The sequence below is a fragment of the Theropithecus gelada genome, chromosome 11, assembly GCF_003255815.1.
Source record: "Theropithecus gelada isolate Dixy chromosome 11, Tgel_1.0, whole genome shotgun sequence".
Classification (NCBI taxonomy): Eukaryota; Metazoa; Chordata; class Mammalia; order Primates; family Cercopithecidae; genus Theropithecus; species Theropithecus gelada.
In genome coordinates, this window is record NC_037679.1 from 106,978,948 (window position 1) to 107,002,997 (window position 24,050).

The 24,050-nt window shown below is 45.4% G+C and overlaps 1 protein-coding gene and 1 pseudogene across 2 annotated transcripts in view; one reads left to right on the forward strand and one right to left on the reverse strand.

The window, feature by feature from the left end:
* HEBP1 (heme binding protein 1) overlaps nt 1-15,608 on the reverse strand; it is a 26,904-nt gene extending 11,296 nt beyond the window's left edge. The window contains exons 1-4 of the mRNA XM_025403466.1: nt 15,559-15,608; nt 15,292-15,508; nt 4,145-4,283; nt 2,051-2,231 (exon numbers count right to left, since the gene is read on the reverse strand). Of these exons, the coding sequence (XP_025259251.1) occupies nt 2,051-2,231; nt 4,145-4,283; nt 15,292-15,369 (398 nt within the window). The 5' untranslated portion in view covers nt 15,370-15,508; nt 15,559-15,608. The remainder of the gene's footprint in view (nt 1-2,050; nt 2,232-4,144; nt 4,284-15,291; nt 15,509-15,558) is intronic.
* Nucleotides 15,609-16,752: 1,144 nt separating this feature from the next.
* LOC112634832 lies at nt 16,753-20,082 on the forward strand (annotated as a pseudogene). The gene has a single exon (XR_003121831.1). The product of XR_003121831.1 is annotated as a 5-hydroxytryptamine receptor 7 pseudogene (transcript).
* Nucleotides 20,083-24,050: the final 3,968 nt, after the last annotated feature.

Consider the following 24,050-nt stretch of genomic DNA (forward strand, 5'->3'; position numbering starts at 1 on the left):
AAAAAAAAAAAAAAAAAAACTAAAACAAAAACAAAAACAAATAAGATATAGGGGAAATCCGAGCACTGAATATTTTATATTACAAATTCATGAATTACTATTAAAATTTCAGAAAAAATAAGGTATTGCGATTATATTTAAAAAAAAAAACTTTAGCAGTTACCTGAAATATTTATGAATGAAATAATATAATGTCTGGAATTTGCCTAAAAATAATCCAGGGTAGGGCTGGGTGAATGCTGTGAAGATACACAGGACATGGAATTGGCCTTGAGTTGATCACTGCTGTTGGTAGGGGGATGGGCACATACGGTTTCAAGATCTTATACGCTTCTACCTTTCTATAAGTTTGAAAATTCCCATACTAAACAGTTAAAGACAAAAGAAAACAATATGTATCCACTCATTACCCAGGGTCTGGTAAAACAAATGATCAGAAACTAGCCCCATCTGCTTGAAGTCTTAACGTGAACTGATTCAATCATGTCTGTCTCATTCCTTACGAAATAAGAATGAACAGACAGAAGGGGTAATTGCCAAAACCTGCTTCAGGTCATAAACATTAGGTAACATATAAATAGTATCTTAGTAAATAATGAAAGATATTTAACAATAATCCTATAAGGTTACATTACATGCACACACACACACACACATCATATATAGGAGGTTATATTATCAGCACTTAACAAATGCAAAAGCTAAGTCTTAAAGCGGCTGAGTAACTTCCCAAGCATCATCCTGCTAGTAAGCATTAGAGCTGGAATTCACATAAAATATAAGTTCATTATTTTATACCTGCTGCTTCCCAAACACAGGAAACAGAATGGAAAAGACAAGCAGACATCTAACCCAGGGCACAAGATTTAAGGAGGCGCTCACTCTCAGTCCCCATCCTGCACTTGGACAGCTGTGAGAGTGAGTGCTTCCTTCAATGCTGCACCCTACGTGCTTCTTTACCCTAGGAAAAGATAATGTTAAGTTAATTTGCTTTCTTCACACCCTCTGAAGGGAAGCTGGGAAGTCCGAATGAGGACTGCAGGACAAGCACAGGAGCTGAGGCTCTGGTGCCAGCTCCCAGCTGCATTACATTCACTGTCCTCTGGGGGGCCCTGCAGTCACCTGGCCTAGGACTGCACACAGCAGTGAAGCTCACATTCTCAGAACATTTACACAGCTCCAGGGAAAATGGTCCCACCATCAGGTGCAGCGTTGCAGCAGGGCAGCCAAGTTTGGAGGTCCCTGAAAGTGGACCAATACTCAGTACAGTGTAAGATTATATGTATATGAATTTTTCAGGAGGTTGCTCCCGAGCAGAGCCAAACCACCTATGGTTACTTCTGGTGAAGATCCTGGTCTTCCCCTGAGCCTGGTTTGGTGCCTGTCACATGGGAGGATTTTAACAAACGTGAGGAGTCATCAATGATCTAGAAGAGACTTGGTTTCTGAGAGCAGGTTGGAGCTCGAGGGACAGAAACTAGCAACCATTTGCACCTGCTATTCTCTATAGTCAAGGGAAAATGACCCCACATGAAGTCCTGGAAACAGGACCAGGATGACAAGAGAATAGATGTGTGCTCTGCTCAAAGGACTACTGCCCAGGAACAACAAGGAGGGTGGCAGCCCAGCTCTGGCAAATATTCCCTGCTCTCTGGCATTAAAGGGAGTGTGGGGTAGAAATCAGGTATTCCTCAGCCCTTTATGCTTCCCATGTGTCCACGAATCCAGACCGCGGCTTGACTTAAGATATTTGCTGAGTCTCCTAGAACCCTGCTATGGCTAATGTAGACATTCACTGTAAACTTAAACAAGGCTTAAGCTCTATCCATGAATTTGGCAACTGGCCAAGGCATTTATTCTGATAAAATGCAAATGTGTGTGTGCTGCAGCCTGAAGAAATTAAAGTGAGAAACTGTTAGGATTCAGCATTTCCTACTTAAATTAATTCAGCAACCATAAAAATTTGATGCGAATGCTTGCTAGAGGGGATGTAAGGAGTGGTATGGGAATCAAGCGCCACCCATGGATGCCCGAAGGATCATCTCCTTACATGGAATAGACAGTGATGCCTTCCCGTTCCTCAATCTTAACGCTTTTGTCACTGGGAGCTGGTGGGTCGCTTTGAAATTGGTTTGGAATCCGGAACCAGACTTTTAATTTTTTCTGCAGAGAGCCATCTTCATTGGGAAACACGGCAAAGGAAATAGGGACTGTCATCCCCATCCCAATTCCTGAAAACACAAAAGCACAGAGTGAGGCAGGGATCAGAGACAGAGCTTGCTCAGGGCTGTGGAAGACACATTAGTTCCATTCATCTTTCAAGGCGGTATTTTTTGTTCTTGAAATTAACAATGAACATTTCAAGTGTTAAAAATACATAGAAATACATGAACATCTGTTATTTGTATACGCTGTTGGTAGGAGTATAGTGGTACAACTCTAAAAAATGATTTGGCAATATATATCAAGACTGTAGATTATCAGTCTCTCTCTCTCTCTTTCTTTCTTTCTTCTGATAGAGTCTTGCTCTGTTGCCCAGGCTGGAGTGGAGTGGTGTGATCTCGGCTTACTGCAAACTCTGCCTCCTGGGTTCCTGGGTTCAAGCGATTCTTGTGCCTCAGCCTTCCGAGTAGCTGGGATTACAGGCAGGCACCACCATGCCCAGCCTACTTTTGTATTTTTAGTAGAGATGGGGTTTTGCCATGTTGACCAGGCTGGTCTTAAACTCCTGACCTCAAGTGATTTACCCATCTTGGCCTCCCAAAGTGCTGGGATGACAGGTGTGAGCCACCATGCCTAGCCAGTATTTAATGACTGCCTATTTAAAATATCAATCTAAAATATGGAAAAGGCTATAGGTAATAAGATATTCATTACAGCAGAATTATAAATTCAGTTCAGAACAGGAATATGTCTATGTGAATTACAGACACATGATGCCGTATAACATAGCTAGGAATTATGCCTAAGAAGACTCTTGGGCACTAGTGGAAAATAATTATGAAATAATAACTAACAGAAGCAGGATATGTAATTGTAGGAACACTAAGATTACATTAAAAAGCCCTAAAAAATATATTCAAAAGACAACATTGATTGTATTGAACAGGGGAATTAGGGAATACTGTTTTGTTATTTTCAAGGTTTTCTTTAGTGAGTTTCATAATTCTTATACATATTTTCATCTAAAAAAATGTTAAGACAGTATTAAGAAGGAAAAGATTTCTTCCTGACCTCCTACAGGTTAACATATCTTCCAAAGCCTGATTACTTTAGTCCTGGTAAATTTTTTTTTTAAAGCATTTTTATTAAGTAAGTAAAGGAATAAAAGAATGGCTACTTAATAGGGCAGCTTCTAGTAAATGTTACTAAGGCTAATACATGTTTTTAGCTCTTTAAATTATCAGCTTGAGAAATATCCTAAAAATTAAACAATGACATGTCTTTTTTTCCCCTTGCTTTCTGGCCCATTTTTGTTTTGCAGTGATTCCAAAGTGCTACCCAAATTAGAGGGCTTCTTACAAGTCAAACTCATTTTAAAATATGGTTTACATCTAACAGGTATACCTTTCATGAGACTTCAGGCTTATCATTTTAAAAGCAGAGAGGTGGCTAGCATGAACCGCCAAGTTTTTAAGAGCGGGATAGGCTAAGAATTCTCAGACCCTTTGTTTGCCAGAAAGGGTCTGGAACCTCACTGCCCACTGAGCCTAAGGACCCAGCAGAATCTGAGCTACCAGGGGCTGACTCTGGGGATCTCCAGCCTGATGCTGGCCTTGCCTTGTGCTGTAGCTCAGCTTACTGCGGGCACACGTCACCTAGTCAACCACTCCAAAGACAAAATAAGCACTGCAAGGTTAAAAAATATATAGAGCATATAGTCCCACACCTGGGAGTGAAGCAGGAACTCAGAGATATTGAGCAGGAATGCCTTCAACTGAGGGACAGGCTGGGCTGATACCAGAGCGGTTTCCCCAGATTCCTGCAATAAACTGCTTGTTCACATAGTGCAGGAGGTTCACAGGTCGCTGAAACAGGTCGCTACAGGTGCCTTATAGCCCCTCACTTGTGTTTACCACTGATGAAGTGAGACCTTGCAAAGCTGGCCCCCAAGACCAGAGCCACGTCCTGCAGGGGTACTTACCCTTGTCATTGGTGCCCCCCGCATACTTTGCGACCTTGGGCATTGCTTCCCGTAGAGCCTCATCCACAGGTTTATCTGTCACTTCTACTGTGGCAAATTTGCCTCCTTCACAGGCCCTTTCTTCATAGGAGACTTCTTCCTAGCGAGAGAGAGAAGGCACAGTGTTTAAGAGTTACAAAGTAGCAACTTGCGATGTCTCTAGAAGCAGTAACAGAAGGCTGAAAATCTTTCCTCTGTGGGTATGGCCATAGAGCAGAAGGGACAGGCCTGAGTATGAAGAGCCATGAGAAACAGGTTCTGGGATTCTTGTAAAGAAAACATTCAAAGCAGGAAAATCTTATACTTGACATTCTTGGGGAGATAAGAGAAGATATTGCATCCTGAAAACCAGAATGCTACAAAAATGGAACACTCAGAGAGCGAAAGAGCTGTCAGAAATTAAAAATCTGGTAACAGAGAAGAAAAATTCAGTAAATAGGTTGGAAGATAAAGTTAAACAAATAGGAGATCCAGAAAAAAATAAAAAAAAGAAAAACTTGGAAGGGAGGAAACAAAAAATACAACGACCACAATCCAACAAAACTGTGAAGCCCCCAAGATTAGGTTCATTCTAGTAGGAGGACTGCAATTCAAGAAGAATCAGAGTTCAGTTGTCCCTTGGCATCCTTGGGGGATTGGATCCAGGACCTCTATGGATACCAAAATCCATGGATGCTCAAGTCCCTGATAAAAAATGGTACAGTATTTTGCGTAAAACCCACACACATCCTCCTATATACTTTAAATCATCTCTACATTACTTACAATACTTAATACAATGTAAAACCCAAACAAACAGTTGCTATTCTGTGCACACACACACACACACACAAACACACACACATATATATTTTATTTATTTATTTATTTATTTTTGAGACAGTGTTTCGCTCTGTCACCCAGGCTGGTGTGCAGTGCTATGATCGTGGCTCACTAGCCTCGACCTCCTGAGCTCAAGCAATCCTCCTACTTTGGCCTCCTGAGTAAGTGGGACAACAGGTGCATACCACCATGCCCTGCTAATTAAAAAAAATTTTTTTTTGGTAGAGTCTCCCTGTGTTGTCCAGGCTGGTCTCAAACTCCCGGGCTCAAGCAATCCTCCTGTCTTGGCTTCCCAGTGTTGGGATTATAGGCATGGGCCACAATGGAAACCGCCTTTGCAAAATTGTAAGTGAGGAAATTATGACAGTAAAAGAAATCAGACTTCACTGACTCTATCTTGTTTCTAACCCTTAAGCTGTCCTTGTGGGATTCCTGGGCGTAGGCCGAACTAACTGTGGGAAGGAATTCAGTTCATGGTTTGACTCCGAAAGAAAATTGGTAACAGCCCTTTCCCAATAAGACCCCTTCTTGCCTGGGGTCCAGTCTGACTTTGCAGGACTAACAAATTAGCTATAAGATTAGAAATTACAATTTAGAGGTCATGCAGCCTCTGGCTCCAAGAATCTGAACCTCCTCAAATTGCTCCTGGGGATAACATCACTATTGTAAAATCTAAGATCAGTGTTTGAGATATTTTCCAGACTCTGCACTCGATGGATCAGCTGACACCACTCAGACCAGTAATCTGGCCCAGCCAGTTCTGCCATTGCACCGAAGAACAGAAGACAGCAAGAAAACCTAACATCGACTCCCCCATGATTCCATCTCCAACCTGACCAATCAGCACTCCCCACTCCCTAAGCCCCTACCTGCCAAATTATCTTTAAAAAATCTCACCCCCGAATGCTCAGGGAGACCGATTTGAGTAATAATAAAACTCCAGCTTCCCGCAGAGCTGGCTCTGCATGAATTACTCTTTCTCCATTACAATTCCCCTGTCTTGATAAATTGGTTCTATCTAGGCAGCAGGCAAGGTGAACCCAATAGGCAGTTACACTACGCTTGGCCTCTACTGTTGATTTATGTATTTTTTATTACTGTATTGCCATTTAAAAAAAAATATTTCCCATCTGTGGTTGGTTGAATCCGTGGATCCAGAACCCACAGACAGGAAGGGGTGACTGTAGTTCTGTTCACACCGCGCTCCCAGACACAGCATATCCTCTCCCAAACTCTTGTCTCACTAAATCACAGCCTCCCAATCTGCTTAATGCTCAGCTCCATTGTCTCCTTTCACGTAAATCCTTCTTTCATCTCCGCATCACCACTTTCTGCATTGAGGCCCTGTCCTTGGACTATCCTTTCCCTGGTGTTTAGACTCATTATGGACCTCCACAGTTCTTCAGCACGCCTCCTGCTCCTTGCCACATGATCGCTCATATAATTTAATTTTGTATTCCTGCACATACTGTAAGGAAGTGTTCTTCAAACTTTGAAAAGAAATTACAATCCACAAGAAGGAAAGCATTTTTTACAGGCTGTCTGATCATGAACATACACATAGTTAAAATAAAGTTTCACAAAGTAATGCTTTACCCTTATGGATGAGATGCATCCTGGTTCTTTTTGTTGTTGTTGTTGTTCCTTCCCCTATCCTGTTTTCTTCTCTTTTACTCTACTGGAGTGAATTTTATTCTATTCCATTAGAAGAAGAAAAGTTGGTCTGTGTTAATTTTACCATCTGATAATGAAACATTATTATAGTTTTAACAATCTGCAATAAAGCCTTTATGGGCAGAAACTATACCACAAAGCTTTACATGTTAGAAGTGCAACAGATATTTATTTGATTAAGGTGCTGTCTCTCCTAATAACGATTATGAAAAACAGACACGTGGTAGGGAACCTGGCTGCCCTAGATTGGCCAAATAGGTTTCCATATAATATCCTAGACTGACGATTCTCAACTACGGAAGAGGGTGTGACTCCCAGGGGGGACAGAAGGTGTCTCTGGAGGAAGGCAGGAGTGTAGGGTTGTGAGTGGCAAGTGTAGTCTCAATGAGCATATTTAATATTTCTTTTATTTTTGAGACAGAGTCTCACTCTGTCACCCGGGCTGGAGTGCAGTGGTGTGATCTCTGCTAACTGCAACCTCTGCCTCCCAGGTTCAAGCAATTCTTCTGCCTCAGTCTCCTATGTAGCTGAGACTACAGGCACGCGCCACCACTCCCAGCTAATTTTTGTATTTTTAGTAGAGATGGGGTTTGCCACGTTGGGCAGATTGGTCTCAAACTCCTGATCCCAGGTGTTCTGTCCACCCTAGCCTCCCAAAGTCCTGGGATTACAGGTGTGAGCCACTGCGCCCGGCCTTAATATTGTAATTTTAACCCTGAGTGCCAAGTTCCTACTTAACCCCCACTTCACATGGGGTAGAGGAAATTGCGCCAGACCAGGAATCATGAGGCAGCAAGTCAGCCTTGACTTTGGGGCACTGTGCCGAATCATTCTGAGGCTGCTGTGAAGCCCTCCATCTGGTGAATCTGACACTTCCAAAGAGCCTTCAGTAGCAAACTGTTAAGTAAACTTAGGGTGTTTTGCTCTTTCTGTTGCAACAGAGAATTCCAGAATCCCCTTTCATTTGAGTACACACCTACTCTTGGCACTTGTAATGTTTTATATTCCAGAAACACTATCTTATGAATCACAGAAGTTCAGAACTTAAACTGGTTTTCAAGTTTACCTAATCTAACTAATTTTATCAAGGAGAAAATGAAGAACCAGAGAGAGACTAAGTTGCTCAAAGTGATGTAACTACCGAATGGTGAAACTGAAACAAAAATTCCAGTTGCCAAACTCCAGTGTACTTTAGTCTCATATTCACTGCAAGTTTCTCTATAGCTATGGGGGGTGAAGTGAGCATTTAAACCTCTCTTTCTTTTCTTTATCCTCCTTCTTTTTTTCTTTCTTTTCTTTCTTTCTTTCTCTTTCTTTTTCTTTCTTTCTTTCTTTTTTCTTTCTTTCTCTTTCTCTCCTTCCTTCCTTCCTTCCTTCCTTCCTTCCTTCCTTCCTTCCTTCCTTCCTTCCCTCCCTCCCTCCCTTCCTCCCTTCCTCCCTTTCTTACAGGGTCTCATGGCTGCTCAGGCTGGAGTGCAGTGGCACAATCTTGGCTCATTGTAGCTTCAACCTCCTGGGCTCATGTGATCCTCCCACCTCATCCTCCTGAATAGCTGGGATTACAGGTGTGTGCCACCATGTCCAGCTAATTTTTTTGTATTTTTTTCTGTCTTCTTTTGTAGAGACAGAGGTTTCACCACGTTGCCCAAGCTGGTCTCAAACTCCTGAGCTCAAGTGACCCACCTACATCAGCCTCCCAAAGTGTCTTAGCTTTTTTTTTTTCTTTTCCTCTCTCTCTCTCTCTTTCAGATGGAGTCTTGCAATGTTGCCTAGTCTGTAACCTCTCTCTTTAGCCACTGTGTTAGACACTGTGGGCGGACAGTTGTATGCCCGTGTCAAATTCAGAACAGAGGTATCAGAAGTCATTTTAGGCAGTTACTTCTTTTACAAACGGGAAAACCAAAGACAAGATCTCACTGGAGAAAGAGCTAACTGGCTCTTTCCTTTCGTCTTTCTTTTCTTCTTTTATTCATTTAACCAACAACTACTGAGCATCTACTATGTGCTGAACATTGTTCCAGGTGCTATAAGACAGAGATGAAAGTCTTGGCTCCTGATATCAGGATCGGCATGGCCTAATAAGGGAAGATGCCAGGAAAACAGAAGATTATCATCTGATGACATTTTTAGGGGGCGAGGAGTGCCAGGGCAGTATGGGAACACAGGAAAGGACCACTTAGGTTAGTTTAAGGGGCATGGGTGCATGTGATAACATGTTTGGGGAGGTCAAGCTGACTTTGAGGTGGTTACAGATCACCCACTGGACGTCCAGTCATGACTTCATTGATTCATGGAATAAACATTATCGAAAACCTTTGCCAGGTGCTACAGATTTGGAGATGAATATGATAGGGATACTCAGGAGGGTGGTGAGGAGAATTACACAAATTATTGCACAAGGCGGTAAATGCTCTGATCATTTGGGGGAGGAGATTCCAGGCAGTGGGTACCCCAGGAGTAAATGAGGAGAGGTCAAGAACAGTATGCTGACTGTGGGTACAAATAGTACAAATAGTTGTGGCTGGAGCAAAGACCATCCAGCAGGACACAAAAAACGTGTTCTGGCAGGGTCCAGATCTCAGAAGAACTCAGACGCTGTCGTGGGAGTTGGATTTTGTAACCATTCGTCCAGTGATGGTGATTTGATAGCAAGCCAGTTCATCTACCCTACATTCGTTCAACTGACATTTGTGACCAAAATCCTATGTTACAAAACATAGGATTTTGCAAGTATGTCTGGGTCTTGAATGGAGGGTCTCTGCAGCAGAAAAGAGATCTATAAAATGGCACGAGCCACCTGGGCTCTCGGCCTGTTCTCCAGGTAGAAAGTCCACAGCAAGGAAAGAAAGGCTGCCAAGAAAGGACTCCAGCTCGACTCGGAGAGCCAAGTCCCCCATGATACACCTATCATCCTTTAAGGCTTGGCTCATCTCCACCACCTCCTTCTCCTGAGTGATCTCTCCTTTCTAGGAACCCCTAATGTCAGATAACTCTAGAGCTGGAAGGGGTCTTATGTGTCCATCAGTTCACCTCCTCCTGATACAGATGAGCAAACTGTCCATTGGGCCGTTGGACATACAGCTCTGGAACTTAGCAAGGGACTGGCATAGAGGTGTAAATCTGGGAGTCATCAGCATAAGGGGAGACTAGAGCTGTGAATGAGGTTGGGATTGTCCAGAGAGCATATATAGGGCACTCTACACCAATCTGTGTTAATTAATCCCCTGCCTAAAGGCATTCATTCACCAAGTTCTTAACCTGCCCTTGATGACGCAGACACCACTGAGCTTGTACCCACTTTGCCAGCCACACTCACAGCACCTGTTCTGCAGCTTTCTGCTGTTTCCTTTGATGCCACGGTCATTTCCACACCAGGGCCTCTGTGTCTGCTGCTCCCTCTCCCTGGAGCATTCTCCTCCTGCCTTTGCCTGGTACCTCCCTATTCATCTAACAGGCTCCAACCTAAAAGTTATTTCCTCAGAGAGGATCCTGACTTAAAATAGGTTCCCTATGATGTTCTTACCCACACTGTACTTTCATAACACAATCCTTCTTGTCATTACAATTAAATGATGTGTTAAACTCCCACCCATAAGCCCCACAGGGTCAGGACTGTTTCTCTTGTTCACTGTTCTATCTCTCTGTACGTAGATGTACCACGTCTTGCATATTGTAGCCACTCTACAAATATTTGTGAGAAAGGAGAGATGCAGAGTAAAACCTAGTTTTACTCTAATGACAAGGAATACAAGAGCCAAAATAGGTGGGCAGAGAGATGAGGACCTCGTCTAATAGGATCTCCTGGAGAAAAGCTGGGCCACAATGTATTAAACCAGTTCCAGTGCAGGGACCACTTGTTTTCATAGCATCTGTATCCATAACTACTCATTTGAACCACGGGACCACTGTGAAAATTCAGGCTTGAGAGACGGAATTGTAAAACTATTCTAGTTCTCCAGGGAGCTCTATTTAAATTTATTTAACTAGAATTCTCTACTGCTGTAGAGAATAAGGCAGCTAAGCTAACACAGTCTTGATTCTTAAAATTTAACATCTTTAGTGCATTTGCTTGTGACATGGAACACAATAATAGCCCTCCTTCACCCCATCTCCATTAGTCTACGCTCCCAATCAGTTCCTAGATAGAGATTTTGGCCTGTGGCTACAAAAATCAATTTTCAACATTCAATGGGAACCTTGGTCAAGTTCAAGTCCCAGACAAAGGTCTAACAAGAATGCCTCTGGCTATGGGATTTGCAAGTCCTTTGAAAGGTCAGTTCTTGCCACTTCATGTAGTCGGTATACATGCTAATGCTGGAAGCCTGCTTTCTCATTACAAGAAAATACTGATCATAATAATTAACCTGACAGAGTACTTTCTATTTGTCTGGTGTTATTTTAAATGCTTTACATGGATTCATTCATTCAATTTCTCCAATAACCCTGTAAAGAAGTTAGTGCTTTAATCTTCATTTTCAGATGAAACTGGGGAACAAGAGGTTAAGTAACATGCCCAAACTGCAGTGGGTGAATAGTGGAGCCAGGACTCAAAGTCAGGCTATCAGGTCTTAACCTGTGTGCACAGGCCAGACACAAATCTGATAAGGATGTCAGTTACTAATATCAGTCCTGCTCTGAGCATCCAAAGGCCCACCCAATCTAACACAGAGAGCTGTCTATCCTTCTCCCTCCTTGAGCAATTAAGAAGGCACCTGATAAGGTCTGCAGCAGTACTGGCCTTCCTGCCAAGTACTTGGAATCAGTCCTGAACATCTGGTGAGCCTGAAGCCCATGCTATATGGGGAACATGGTATGCCATCATTTGCCCAGGAGAGTGGACAATAGTTTCTGACTCAGGCTGTTTCCAGGATAAAAGATAATTTCAGGGAGAGGTTCTCTTCAAAAATAATACCCTTAAGTTTGTATATTTTAAAAAAAAGATTTACAGGCTGGGTGCTGTGGCTCAAGCCTGTAATCCCAGCACTTTGGGAGGCCGAGACGGGTGGATCACGAGGTCAGGAGATCGAGACCATCCTGGCTAACACGGTGAAACCCCGTCTCTACTAAAAAACGCAAAAAACTAGCTGGGCGTGGTGGCGGGCGCCTGTAGTCCCAGCTACTCGGGAGGCTGAGGCAGGAGAATGGCTTAAACCCGGGAGGTGGAGCTTGCAGTGAGCTGAGATCCGGCCACTGCACTCCAGCCTGGGGGACAGAGCGAGACTCCGTCTCAAAAAAAAAAAAAAAAAAAAAAGATTTACAAGTATCTATGCATAATTAATTAATTTCCCATTGGCATTGTTATTCTCATCTTAGAGTTGAGGAATTCAAGGGCTCACAGGGGATATTAAGTAACTTACCCACACTTTACCGTAAAACTAGGGGGAAGCTAACCATTTCCATCTCCAACCAAGTACTAGTATTGAACAATTTCACAATTGGTTATCTCATTTGACTTCAAAATAATCTATTAAGATATGAACTATTATTTTCTCCCACAATTAGCTTCAGAGGGGCTAAGTTGGCCTGTGACCACACAGCTAGAAATAATGAAGCTGAGATGAGCACTGATATAATGCTATTACTATATTTGTAGAATGTGTCTACTACTTTACAAAATGTCTTCATGGTTTTAAAGAAATTAATATTTATAGTAACTCTGGAAATAGATGGAAAAGATATTTTTATACCCATTTTACAGCTGCAGAAACTGAAGTTCATTTGGGTTAAATGATTTGCTTCAACCTGGTACTAATATCCCATATGGCCCCATATTCCCATCAAACGCTGAGAGAAGATGCTTATTAGGGAGTTCTCCTTATCCTAGAGGCCCCAAATTAACGGCAGGTGACGTTGCATCAATACGAATCAAACAGGAAACAGAAACTACCAGAGTATTTAGAGCAGAGGCACCTCAATGCAAGGAATTGGTTACATAGATAACAGAGGGACTGAGATGCCAGCAGGGAACAGACAGGCAACCTAGAGGTTAGTAAGCAACCTAGGAGACATAGAGGGAGGATTACCTGTTACCTAAGTTCAGATACCTAGGTTACTGGGTAGGAGCTAGAACCACGGTGGCCTGTGTAGCCAAAGCCGAAGCCACAGAGAAGGTCCTAGTAGTATGGCTCTGATGGAGTGGAGAAGGAGAAGAAATACTCTGGTTTCTCCCCTCTTATCTCCCAGTAGTGACTCCCACTGAGCAAATGTAGCTGGCTGCCAGTTGACATTTGACCTGGCAAACAGGCTAAATGGGTCAGCTTCCACTCCACAGGGAGATAGCAGAGCAGGGAATGGGTGAGGAAGGAATCTGAGGGTACAGGCTACGAACCAGTCCAGACTCTCCGCCTGTGTGGGCCATCATCATCAACTCAAAAAGACAAAGTGAGTCCCATTCCATGACAAAAAGCAAGAACACGTGGATTCTTAAAGTGTGAGAACCACAGGAACCTTCATCAGGGCTGTTAGGAGAAAGGCTGTGGTTTTGAGTAGGGCAACTACCTGATGGGGAGGCCAGTGATGCTGCAGACCTTACCAGGTGCCTTTTTCATTGCCCAGGGAGGTGGATAGACAGCTCTGTGTTGGCTTGGGTGGGTTCTCTGGATGTTCAGAGCAAGACTGATATTAATAACTGGCATCCTTATTGCATGTGTGTCCAGCCTATGCACAACTATGTCAGTTGCCCTACTCAAAACCAAAGCCTCACTCCTAACACTCCCTATTCCTCACTCCCCTTCCCTGCTTGCTTTTCTTCACAGCACTGATCACTATCTGATCCATCATACATTTTATTTGTTCATTAGCCAATAAAACGTAAGTTCCATGGGGGCAGAGACTTTTGCTGGTTTTACTCTTTTATCCTGTTGCCTAGAAGAGTGCCTGGCACATAGCACTCAAAAACTAGTTGTTGTTGAATTAATTTTAAATTGGGTGATTTCGCATAAGAATCTGGATACATGGTTTTCCTTAAGAATTTGGCAACAATGTTTCATATCATATCACTGCATAGCAACAAGTGGCTGGAACTGCCCTCTATAGATGGGGACCTGAGTTCACTCTCTGATTTGCCTCAGTCCCCACCATGCCTTATAGCTTAAAACAGCTAGCACCATCCATTTCCATTACCTGCCTGGCTGCTGCAGGTATTCAAATGTGGGACCTCTGATCAGGGCTAAATTGTTCATTCTACATAGAGTTGGGGAAACAGAGATAAGAACAGGTGAAAGGTCTTTGGTTGCTCAAAGAGTTCAGATTAGAGTCTAATTGAGGGCTTTCGTGATATGAAGATCATTGTACTAGGTATCAGAACTTGGCCCCCAGGCAATACAGTCCTTTCACAAATGAGGCATCGTATTGGGAGCTCTATATACAGCTGCAATGTTCAAACTACCTGTCTACAGGAGATTATAATCTAGCAGCACTCTCCTTGTTTTCAGGGGTGCAGTCCAGTTAGCTCATGTTAGCACTGATATAAATTTGGGGGAAGACAGCAATTATGCTCTCCTCACTCATTCTGTATTCTAGGTACCCAACTCCAGTGGATCTAATTGGCCAAAAGCAATGGTACAGCTCTGGGCCTTTGTGCATGCTCTTCTCTGTTGTGTGCACTCCTACACATCCCTGAGGCCCAGCTCAGGACACTCCACTGAAGGCCCCATCATAGCCCCCCCGCAGAATTGACCACCCCTGTGCTCCCTGCCTAGTGCATTTATTTCTATTCTGCACAGGTCTTGTTCTTTTACACAGTAGTCCCCCTTATCTACAGCAGATACCTTCCAAACCCCCCAGTGGATACCTGAAACTGTGGACAGAACTAAACCCTGTATCTACTATGTTTTTTCCTATACATACATACCTATGATAATGTTTAACCTATCAATTAGGTACAGTAAGAGATGAACAACAATAATAAAATACAGCAGTTATAACAATATGCCAGCATTGCTAAGTTTGCACTTTGGGGCCATTACTAAGTAAAATAAGGGTTACTTGAATACCGCCACGGTCGATCCGATCACCACGCCAGCTACTAAGTGACTAAGGGCGGGTACTTGAACAAAGGGGGATTCCGGTCCCAGGAATCAAGATTTCATCCTGCTATGCAGAATGGCCGGAAACTTAAAACTCAGGACTTTTGTATTTCTGGAATTTTCCATTTAATAGTTATGGACAGCAGCTGACCACGGGTAACTGAAACCGGGGACAAAGGGGGCTACTGTCCTCAGTACTCTAGTACTTGGGAGTTTCTTGCCACACTCATTTCTGCAACCGAGTGTCTCTCAACAAATCAAACTGTTCGGAATGTTTGGAATATTTAAACGAAAGAACGCATTCAACAGGCAGTGCCCAATTCCCCAGGTTGGGATTCTCTCCTTGGATCAATCTCTCCTGTCTACCCCCCTCCTCCCACCACCGGCTGCAGGGGGACCTCTCACTCCTTTTCTTCCCAGTCCAAGTGCTGGGCAGTGGAGAGCCGCACTCGTGACAGACACCAGAACGAACCTTCGATAGCACATTCCTGCCCCCACCTGCCCCTCAGCACCCGCTACAGTCCCGAAGAGGGTGGGGGTGGGACGCAGCAATCCTTCAGGTCCTCGGCAGCCCTGAGGGCCTACCTTGTCCCCTTTGCTTAGGACCTGCCAAGGCCACGTCTCTACGCTTCCGAACAGCGAGTTCTTGATCATGCCCAACATGGTGTAGCCGAGACGCTCCCGACGCACGGGAGGACGTGAGGTGGCGGGGGCGACGGAGCACCACAGGCAGCGACCACCGGCTGCAGGGCGGCCGGGCGGCGGGGCTGCGGGGCGGCGGGGCGGCGAGGCGAGAGGCGGAGCTAGAGGCAGGGGCCAGAGGGCGTGGTAGAGGGCGGGGCGACAATTCAGCAGGGCGGTGAGGCAAGGGGGCGGGACGGCGAGGTGAAGAGGCGGAGAGGGAGGGCGGGGCGGCGAGGCGAGCGGGCGGAGAGAGGGCGGGGCAGTGATGAAAGCGCGGGCAGCAGGGCGGCAGGGCACCAGGGCGGCAGGGCAGTGAGGTGAGGACGCGAGGCAGCGAAACAAGGGGTGGGCCCGGCGTGGCGAGCCGCTGGGCCGTGCTCCGCCTCCTTTCGGGCTTTTCGCGGGTGTCTGGGGAGCGAACCCAGCAGCAGGCCTCAGGCGGTACGCCTCCGCCGACCCCTCCTCTTATTCTGAGTCTAACCTATCCGCTGGGGCTCTGGAAAGCGATTCTCGCCTGGAGTGGCTTTAGGCAGCGGTGGTGGGGAACATCCTCCCTAGGCCGGTCCACCGCCGCGTCCTCTCTCAGGTGCCTGGGCTCCAATCTCCGAGTCCCGGGTTGCTCACGCTTCTTCGGTCCTCTACCGAAGGCTCGATCCCGCTGGTACAGCGGCGGCCAGGCTCCCTGTCTTGGTAGCCCTCCCTCTACCCCCGCCCCATGACCTCTTCTAGACCATTGAAAGAGCATCCAAACCACTTTCCTGATACCACTCTTTCCCACCATCTCTCTAAATCACAGTTTCCAGGTGACTTTTCTAAGCATGACTTTTCTCGTTCATGCCTATTAAAAAATCTTCTCACCAATTTTGTCACTATTTACTGGGTTGAGTGCCTGCTTTCTGTCAAGTATTTTACAAATATATCTCTACTCCACACACCACCGACAAGAAGTATTTTGGAGCCATTTAAAAAGGAGGAAACGGAAACTTCTGCCGCTGCCTGATCCTCCATTGCTTCGAGACGCGCGGCTGCTGCGGGCTGTGGAGCCGCCTGCCGAGCCTCGCCGGAGCGCCAGCGAGCCCGCGCGTGCCCGGCGTCCGTCGGGGTCCGAGGCCCCTCCCGCAGGGAGTCCCCGCTAGGCAGCGCTCCCGCGTTTCACGCAGCGGCCGGGGGTCTGGGACTGGCGGAGCCCGGAGGCCGAGCCTGGCGCTCCCCAGCAGCCCGCGCAGGCCTCAAGCTGGGCCAGGCGGAGGTGAACCCGCGAATTGAAGCCCCGGGGCCGAAAGCCGGAGCCTGTGGGGGCCGGGGGTGGGGGCGGTGGTGGTGGGGGCGGCTTCTTGGGCAGCGCCGCACGGCGGCGCGGTGATGGATGTTAACAGCAGCCACCCGGACCTCTACGGGCGCCTCCGCTCTTCCCTCCTGCCAGAGGTGGGGGGCAGGCTGCCCGACCTGAGCCCCGACGGTGGCGCCGACCAGGTCGCGGGCTCCGGTACGCCGCATCTGCTGAGCGGGGTCCCCGAGGTGACGGCCAGCCTGGCGCCCACCTGGGACGCACCCCCGGACAATGCCTCCGGCCGCGGGGAGCAAATCAAGAAAGGGCCGAGAAAGTTGTCATCGCCTCAGTCCTGACGCTCATCTAGCTGCTGACGATCGCGGGCAACTGCCTGGTGGTATCTCCGTGCGCTTCGTCAAGAAGCTCCGCCAGCCTTCCAACTACCTGATCGTGTCCATGGCGCTGGCCAACCTTTCGGTGGCCGTGGCGGTCATGCCCTTCATCAGTGTCACCGACCTCATCGGGGGCAAGTGGATCTTTGGACACTTTTTCTGTAACGTCTTCTTCTCCATGAATGTCATATGCTGCACGGCCTGGATCTTGACCCTGTACGTGATCAGCATCGACAGGTACCTTGGGATCAGGAGGCCTCTCACGTACCCTATGAGGCAGAATGGGAAATGCATGGCGAAGATGATTCTTTCTGTCTGCCTTCTCTCCGCCTCTGTGACTTTACCTCCCACTCTTTGGTTGGGCTCAGAATGTAAATGATGATAAGGTGTGCTTGGTCAGTCAAGACTTTGGCTACACGATTTACTCCACCGCAGTGGCATCCTAATCTTCATGTCCGTCATGCTTTTCATGTACTACCAGATTTACAAGGCCTTCAGGAAAAGCGCGGCCTAACACAGGTTCCCCGGCTTCCCTCGAGTGAAGCCAGACAGCAGCAGTCACCCCGAATGGCACAGTGAAGTTCCAGAAGGAGGTGGAAGGGTGTGTAAACCCGTCGAGACTCCTCAGGCATGAAAGGGAAAATATCTCCATCTTTAAGCCGGAATAGAAAGCGGCGACTACCCTGGGGATCATAGTCCGCGCCTTCACCCTGTGCTGGCTCCTTTTTCCTCCTCTTGACAGCCAGACCCTTCCTCTGTGACACTGCCTGCAGCTGCATCCCACTGTTAACGGAGAGGATATTTCCATGGCTGGGCTATGCAAACTCTCTCTTTAACCCTTTTATGTATGACTTCTTCAACCGGGACCTGAGGACCACCTATCACAGCTGGCTCCAGTGCCAGTACCAGAAAATCAACCGGACACTCTCTGCTGCAGGCATGCATGAAGCCCTGAAGCTTGCTGAGAGGCCAGAGAGACCTGAGTTTGTCCTACAAAACTCTGACTACTGTAGAAAAAAAGTCATGATTTGTGACTGAAAGCGGGATAATGGAGATGAAATAAACAAGGCAAAATAGAGGTGGAAACAGAAGAAAGTCATTTGCCAAGACTGCAGAATGGAATGTGGCTTCTGTCCTTTCTTAGGATGGCTAAAACGTGACAAACAGGGTGACCTGATGTACAAAATATCTTATGAGGGAGATGGTGACCTCTCCTTTTTTCCGTGGATCAGTGTTATTTTGTGTTCTCAGTTTAAGATAGCAGATCATCTAAGCAGTAAGCACATTGACAGAGTTGAGTTCCAGAAAGGAAGCAGTTTCAGGTTCTTAGCACATGTCCAAATCCATGCAAGTGCAAGAAAGTTCCAATGCACACTTCCCATGCTTCGGAGTCTAGGTCTTGTGGTGAATATTCGGAAATCATTCATGAGACAGAATGTATTTTGTTGTGTGACAGAAGGGTTTACCAAGCAAACCGTGGTAAGCATAGTATTGAATATGTTGCATGTCCATGTTAGAAAACAGAACCCAGTTATCAGCTAATACAAATGATTTCCCAGAGCAGTGTTTGTTTCAAGCTTCTGTCAAACAGTTTGGCTTTTCTGCAGGGTCCCTGTAACTTCCCCACTAATGTACTTCTTTGTTAACTCCCTTATTGTTACGGTGTAGCTCAGGAACAGGTCTCAGGATGGAGAGCAGCATACAACCAGAGCAAAGCTTTTTCTTGTGCTCTGAAGGGTCCTGAGACGTGAGGGGGATGCCTTCCATGAGGATTTTTATCTTAGTGAAGTGCGAGTGGTACCCAACTGTATTGTCATTAACATGATTATTGGCATGTTTTTGACTCTCATTTTTCACAAGGGTGCAGTGGGGCCATGGACCATCCCACAGGATGGTCCATAACTGTAAGTTATATAGAGAAAGTGTGGGAATAATGGGTTGTCCATGAAAGGTTGTGATGCTTCTGGAGATGGGAACATAAACATGTTCATTCTTGTTGAGCAGCATTGTATTAAACTAAATTGTGTGAAGCAGAAGTCACCTGAACCACTCTTGGGAAATGCTCCAGAACACCAGTCTGTTCCTTCTAGATACTTTGTTCTCTGTATTTATTTTTATTTTTTATTTTGAGGCAGTGTCTCCCCCACCCTGTCTCCCAGGCTGGAGTGCAGTGGTGCGATCTCGGCTCACTGCAACCTCCACCTCCTGGGTTTAAGTAATTCTCCTGCCTCTGCCTCCCAAGTAGCTGAGATTACAGGCACCTGCCACCACACCTGGCTAATTTTTGTATTTTTAGTAGAGAGGGATTTCACCATGTTGGCTGGGCTGGTCTTGAACTCCTGACCTCAGATGATCTACCTGTCTTGGCCTCCCAAAGTGCTGAGATTACAGGTGTGAGCCACTGTGCCCAGCCTGTTCTCTGTATCTTAAATCAACTGTGTGCCAAAGCAATTCTGTCCCCTGACTCCCACCCCTACCCAGCAACAAATGGTAGACATGAAGGGCAGGTAAGGGAACAGAAAAGGTCTCTCTGCAGATATATATATATATTTTAAACCAACTGTGTAATAAGTATGAGCTAAGGAGACAGAAAGTAGATGAGAAAAGAAGAGTACCTATACCTACAAGGGGAAAAATGAATGCAATCCTTTATTTGATAAGAGATAACTGAAAGAGAATATTATTTTTCTACAATAAAGCAAGCTGCCCTCTCAGGATAAAGTGGAATTTCGACACGGATTATGGACTTCTTCCAACTCTCATTGACATTGCTTCTTACCACACATGGGGAAGGGCTGCCTTTCCTGAAATGGGAAGAAGGCACTGTCCTTTCAGACAAAGCTTGTACACATTCCTGAACTGCAGATTTGCTAATGTGACCGTATATACTTATATTCATAATTAAGTGATTATTTATGGTCAGATACATATTGTCAAACTTGAAAATGTTTTATCATATTACATCAAATAAAGTCTATTTGTAGATGAAAAAATTAAAAATAATAAAAAGGAGGAAATTGATGCTCAAAATAATTAAGTAACTTTCCCAGGCAACAACTAACGTGTGGCTTGGTGAGGATTTGAACTCATGTCTGTGGTGTCAGCATCCATAATGCTTTGTACTCTGTCACTCTGGCTTTTCCGATCTGTATCTACATCTACATATGGCACTGCTTTCCAAATACTCTCTGAATGTTCAGCTTCCCCCTTGGACTCACTCCTTGAAACTGACTTCTTTGAAAGTGTCCCTCAAACACTGTGTCCATGAACACTGTGTGGTCCTTCTGTTTGACCTCTCTTGTCGTCTCATTTGTTCTAATATTCTGCCTACATGAGGATTCTTTCTCTTTTCTTTCTTTTTTTTTTTTTTTTTTTTGAGATGGAGTCTTGCTCTGTCGCCCAGGCTAGAGTGCAGTGGCGTGATCTCTGCTCACTGCAAGCTCTGCCTCCCGGGTTCATGCCATTCTCCTGCCTCAGCCTCCCGAGTAGCTGGGACTACAGGCGCCCGCCATCACACCCGGCTAATTTTTTGTATTTTTGGTAGAGACGGGGTTTCACTGTGTTAGCCAGGATGGTCTCAATCTCCTGACCTCGTGATCTGCCTGCCTCGGCCTCCCAAAGTGCTGGGATTACAGGCGTGAGCCATTGCACCCGGCCTCTCTTTTCTTTTTTGATACAGGATCTCACTCTGTTGCCCAGGCTGGAGTGCAGTGGCACGATCTTGGTTCACTGCAGCTTCGAACTCCCTGGCTCAAGTGATCCTCCCACCTTAGCCTCCGGAGTAGCTGGGACTGCAGGTGCACACCTAATTTTTCTATTTTTTATAGAGACAAGGTTTCTCCATGTTGCCCAGGCTGGTCTCAAACTCCTAGGCTCAAGCAATTCGTCTGCCTTGGCCTGTCGAAGTACTGGGATTACAGGTATGAGCCACTTTGCCCAGCCTATTTTTCTTTTTTTGAGAGATGATCTTGTTCTGTTGCCCAAGCTGGGGAGCAGTGGTGCGATCATAGCTCTTTGCAGCCTAGAACTCCTGGACTCAAGCGATCCTGCCACCTCAGCCTCCCGAATACCTGGGACTACAGGTGTGCAACACTACTGCCAGCGAATTTTTAATATATTTTTGCAGAGAAGGGAATCTCACTATGTTACCTCTCCTGGTAACATAGTTACCAACATGGGTACCATAGGAGCTCAAACTTCTATCTCAATTGATCCTCCTCCATCAGCCTCCTAAAGTGGTTAAATTAAGCCAAACTGCCTGGCCTTTATGAGGATTCTTTATGCATTTTTTACCCATTGGTTGCATTGTCATTTGAAATTGTTAACCTAATTGTCAGACTAATTTGTGGCAGATGCCCTAAACCAGAGCTGAGGGACTGCCCGCTGTGTTTTCATCCTGAGCAAGGGGAAGTTGAGCCGGAGCCAGGTAGTGGCAATCAATAATAGTGATACTGTTGACCTCTAGCTTTGTGGTAAAAGATATTAACTTTATTAACTCCAGACAAAAAAAGATTTGCCCTTTGACAAATATTTGTTCATTGCTATAAAGTAAATTGCCATTTAATTATTTCATAGTTCCTTGACTCTAAGATGCTATTGATTGTAAGAGAGGCCCTGTTATTTTATGTGCCACCAAGAAAGAAAACAAATGCTGCTAAGTAAACTATGACATTCAACTGATTTTAAATGCATCCAGAGACATTAAAATGTGAAATATCATGCAGCTTGGAATTCATCAGAGATTCTTAGGTTGCCTTGTAAGGGTCTCTGAGTATTTTTGTCTGCTCACAACCGTACCTCCTTTATAACAAACTAATCTTTTAAAAGGCAAGATCTATTTTTCTTTAGCATTTCCATCACTAGCCACACTCAGAGGTTGCTCAATAAGTGTGGAATGATTTAAAAAATTCTTGACATTAGATCTAGTCATCTATTTTAGTTACTAAACTATATACAGTGCAATGGGCTCTATTACTCAGTATGGTCAAGTAGCAAAAACATTTGGAAATCAGAAAACAACGGGTCAAAAAAGATCTGGATTCCAATCTGGCACTGTCCTACCAGTATAACGAATATTTCTTCTGCAAATTTCCTAACCTCTGCAGAACTCTCTCTCTTTCTTTTTTTAAATTTAGAGACAGGGTCTCGCTATGTTGCCCAGGTTGGTCTCAAACTCCTGGGCTCAAGTGATCTTCCCACCTCGGCCTCCCACAGTGCTGGGCGTGAGCCACTGCACCTGGTCTCAGAACTCACTTTCTACATCTGCGACACTGGGGTAACAATGCCAGCTCACAGTGCTGTCGGGAGGATTAAAGGAGTCCAGGCAATAAAAAGCACTGTGTACACTGTTAAGGACTAGATTCTCCTGACACCCATGGTCAAGTTTGTTCTGCTACCAAGAGCTGAACATTGCTGCTTTAAGAGCATTGTGGGGAAGCATCATTTTAGAGTCCAGATTATTTGGTGTCTTGCTTTGTTTTTTAGATGGAATCTTGCTCTGTCTCCCAGCCTGGAGTGCAATGGCACGATCTCAGCTCACTGCAACCTCTGCCTCCTAGGTTCAAGCGATTCTTCCGCCTCAGCCTCCGAAGTAGCTGGGATTACAGGCGCACGCCACCACACCCAGCTAATTTTTGTATTTTTAGTAGAGACAGGATTTCACCATATTGGCCAGGCTGGGCTCAAACTCCTGACCTCAGGTGTTCTGCCCGCCCCGGCCTCCCAAAGTGCTGGGATTACAGGCATGAGCCACCGTGCCCAGCTATTTGGTGTCTTCCTTTATCCAAAGAATTTGGTATGCTGTGAGACATTTTCCTTTGCAATTTATTAGGTATTATGATTGAATACTGTTGAGAGTGTATAAACCGAAAGAAAAATTCTAAGCCTCCCACTCGACTGGATGGACCCCTCATCTCCGCCAAGGGAATTCCAAAGAAACCTGAAAAACTAGTTCAGTCCATGATGGGAAGTGGGGGTCCCATCATGCCTCATTACACTCACCTCCTTTTGGAATTCAGGCACAACTGACCAGCATTAACATTAAATCTTAAGGCTGAAAAAACAGACTCTGTAGCATTGAGTTACCAAATCCTAACCTTGTATAGCATCATATGACAGATAGCATATTTCTGAAAGAAATAAAAATATTTTAGAGGCCAGGCACGGTGGCTCATGCCTGTAATCCCAGCACTTTGGGAGGCCAAGGCAGGCGTTGATTTTGGAGGCCAAAATTACCTGAGGTCGGCAGTTCAAGACCAGCCTGCCCAACATGGCAAAACCCCATCTGTACCAAAAATACAAAAATTAGCCCGGTCTGGTGGCTCATTCCTGTAATCCCAGGCTGAGGCACGATAATTGCTTAAACCCAGGAAGCAGAGGTTGCAGTGAGCCGAGATTGCATCACTGTACTCCAGCCTGGGCAACAGAGTGAGATTCTGTCTCAAAAAACAAAAAACAAAAAACCCAAAAAACAAACAAATAAACAAAAAAACAGGTATGAATAAGAACATGGGTGGTTAGACGTATCTCCCATCATAAGAGGAGAGAGGGAGGAAAAGGTGGGTGTCTGCCTATGTACAGACAGGAGGTTGGAGGTGGTGTCTGCCTATGTACAGACAGGAGGTTGGAGGTGGCAAGTTGTGGGAGCTCCTATCAGAAGGCTTTCATTTTCTCTGTGAAATAGGTTATGAGAATGATGGAACAGGAAGCAGGAGAGAACAGTTACCACCATTCTTTCCCTATAGGCAGGACATGGGCAAATCAAATAATATTTGGCAATAAGGCATCAGGACACAGTTGCATGTAAAACTAAGTAGGCCAGAATTTATTCTCAAGGTAACGAGGATCTATTCCATTAAGATTTTTACATAGGGTGGCTAAATAATTAGTGTTTCTGCCTCAGTTTGGCAGTAGTATTTTCTGGTGCACCTGAGACTCTTCTAAGTCCTGCCCCAAGAGTATAAGGCTCATAGACAGGGGGTATCTCCTCCTCATTATCC